Source organism: Centrocercus urophasianus, unplaced genomic scaffold (assembly GCF_019232065.1).
Source record: "Centrocercus urophasianus isolate 14NV4802_14NV808 unplaced genomic scaffold, USGS_Curo_1.0 seq_771, whole genome shotgun sequence".
NCBI lineage: Eukaryota > Metazoa > Chordata > Aves > Galliformes > Phasianidae > Centrocercus > Centrocercus urophasianus.
Window position 1 is genome coordinate 1 of NW_024885390.1, and position 1656 is coordinate 1656.

General features: G+C 64.3%; 1 protein-coding gene across 1 annotated transcript in view; it reads left to right on the forward strand.

Moving 5' to 3' along the window:
• Nucleotides 1-42: 42 nt before the first annotated feature.
• Nucleotides 43-1656, forward strand: part of ADAMTS4 (ADAM metallopeptidase with thrombospondin type 1 motif 4) — a gene marked incomplete at its 5' end in the record, with an annotated part of 4721 nt that continues 3107 nt past the window's right edge. Inside the window, 2 exons of the mRNA XM_042838352.1 lie at nucleotides 43-425; nucleotides 1071-1203. Of these exons, the coding sequence (XP_042694286.1) occupies nucleotides 43-425; nucleotides 1071-1203 (516 nt within the window). The remainder of the gene's footprint in view (nucleotides 426-1070; nucleotides 1204-1656) is intronic.

A 1656-nucleotide genomic window follows, 5' to 3' on the forward strand; every position in this document is an offset into this window, starting at 1 on the left:
CACAGGGATGGGGGACGTTGGCACGGAGGTGGGTGACGACAGGCTGCCGCAGTGCCACCACTGGGGACCCCACCCCGACGCCCAGCCCTCTCCCCTCGCAGCGCTTCGCGGCGGTGCAGCGCCACGTGGAGCTGCTGCTGGTGGCCGATGCAGCCATGGCACAGTTCCACGGCGCCGAGTTGCAGCCGTACCTCCTGACGGTGTTGGCTGCAGCTGCCAGGACCTTCCAGCACGGCAGCCTGGGTGCTGAGGTGCACCTGAAGGTGACGAGGCTCCTGGTTTTGGGACCCGGCGCCCCAGGGCCGCCCGTCACCTCCAACGCCGCCCAAACGCTGCGTGACTTTTGCCGGTGGCAGAAGGACCTCAATGTCCCCGACGAGGACAGTCCCCTCCATTTCGACGTCGCCGTCCTCTTCACCCGGCAGGTGGGGGGGCGCAGGGCCGTTTTGGGTGACGGTTGGGTCCCTCGGCTCCCGTCCCCATGAGTTGGGTGCTGGGTGGGATCCTTGGATGCCCGCTGAGGTTTTGGGGTGACGGTTGGGATGCCCACGAGTTTGTGGGTTCTGGTAGGGTTGACCCAACCCCACCGAAGCAGCAGGAGCCCAGTGTGCCTCTGTGATGCTGGCTGGGCCCACTGGGTGCCCCGGGAGGTGGTCGGGTCCTCGGGGCGCCCATGGGTGGTTGGGTGCTGGGAGGGGCCCCCAAATCCCATCCCAAAGCGTTGGGTGCTGGGTGGGATCCCTTATACACACACCAAGGCAGCTGGGTGCTGGTTGGGTCCCCCCAAACCCCATCCCAAGCAGCTGGGTGTGGGATCCCGCTGGGATTTTGGGTGCTGGCAGGATCTCCAAGACCCACCTCAGGGAGTTTGGGTGCTGGCTGGGAGCCCTGGGTGCCCATTGGCCTCTGGGTGGCAGCAGGAAACCCCAAACCCACTGATGATGCTGGGTAGGACCCCACGATGACCACCAAGGTGTCCTCGGGATTTCAGGGTGCCCGCCGGGTTCTTGGGGCACCGATGGGTGTCAGGGTGCCCTGAGCCGCCCCTCAGCCCCGTGCTCCCCCCCCAGGACCTGTGTGGGGCGGCCACGTGCGACACGCTGGGGATGGCTGACGTGGGCACCGCCTGCGACCCCGAGCGGAGCTGTGCCATCGTGGAGGACGATGGGCTGCAGTCGGCCTTCACAGTTGCACACGAGCTGGGTGAGCGCCCAAAGGGGGCGAATGCAAGGCCCCCAAAATCCCCCCCAGTTTGCCCTAAACATCCCCAAAATGGCAACGCTCGCGTTGTGGCGCGGCTTCACATCTTCAGCTCTGTCCCCCGAAACGTTGCCCCAAACCTCCTTCAGATGGGCTCAAATTCTTCCCCACATCAACCCCCAAAAGGTGCCCTAAAACCTTCCCAAAATATCCCCCAAACGAGCCCCAAATGCACCCAGCCCATCCCTGCTGCTCACCCCCTGCTGCAGGTCACGTCTTCAGCACGAATGGCCCTGTCCTCAGAACGACCCCAAAATGTCCCCAGATGTCTCCTAAATCACCCCAAAACACCCCCCCAAAAAAGATCCTCGAAGGCTCCCTAAAACGCCCCTCAAAGCTCCCCACGAGAGACATCCCCCAAACCAGCCCCAAAATGTCCCTTGGAAAATCCCCCCC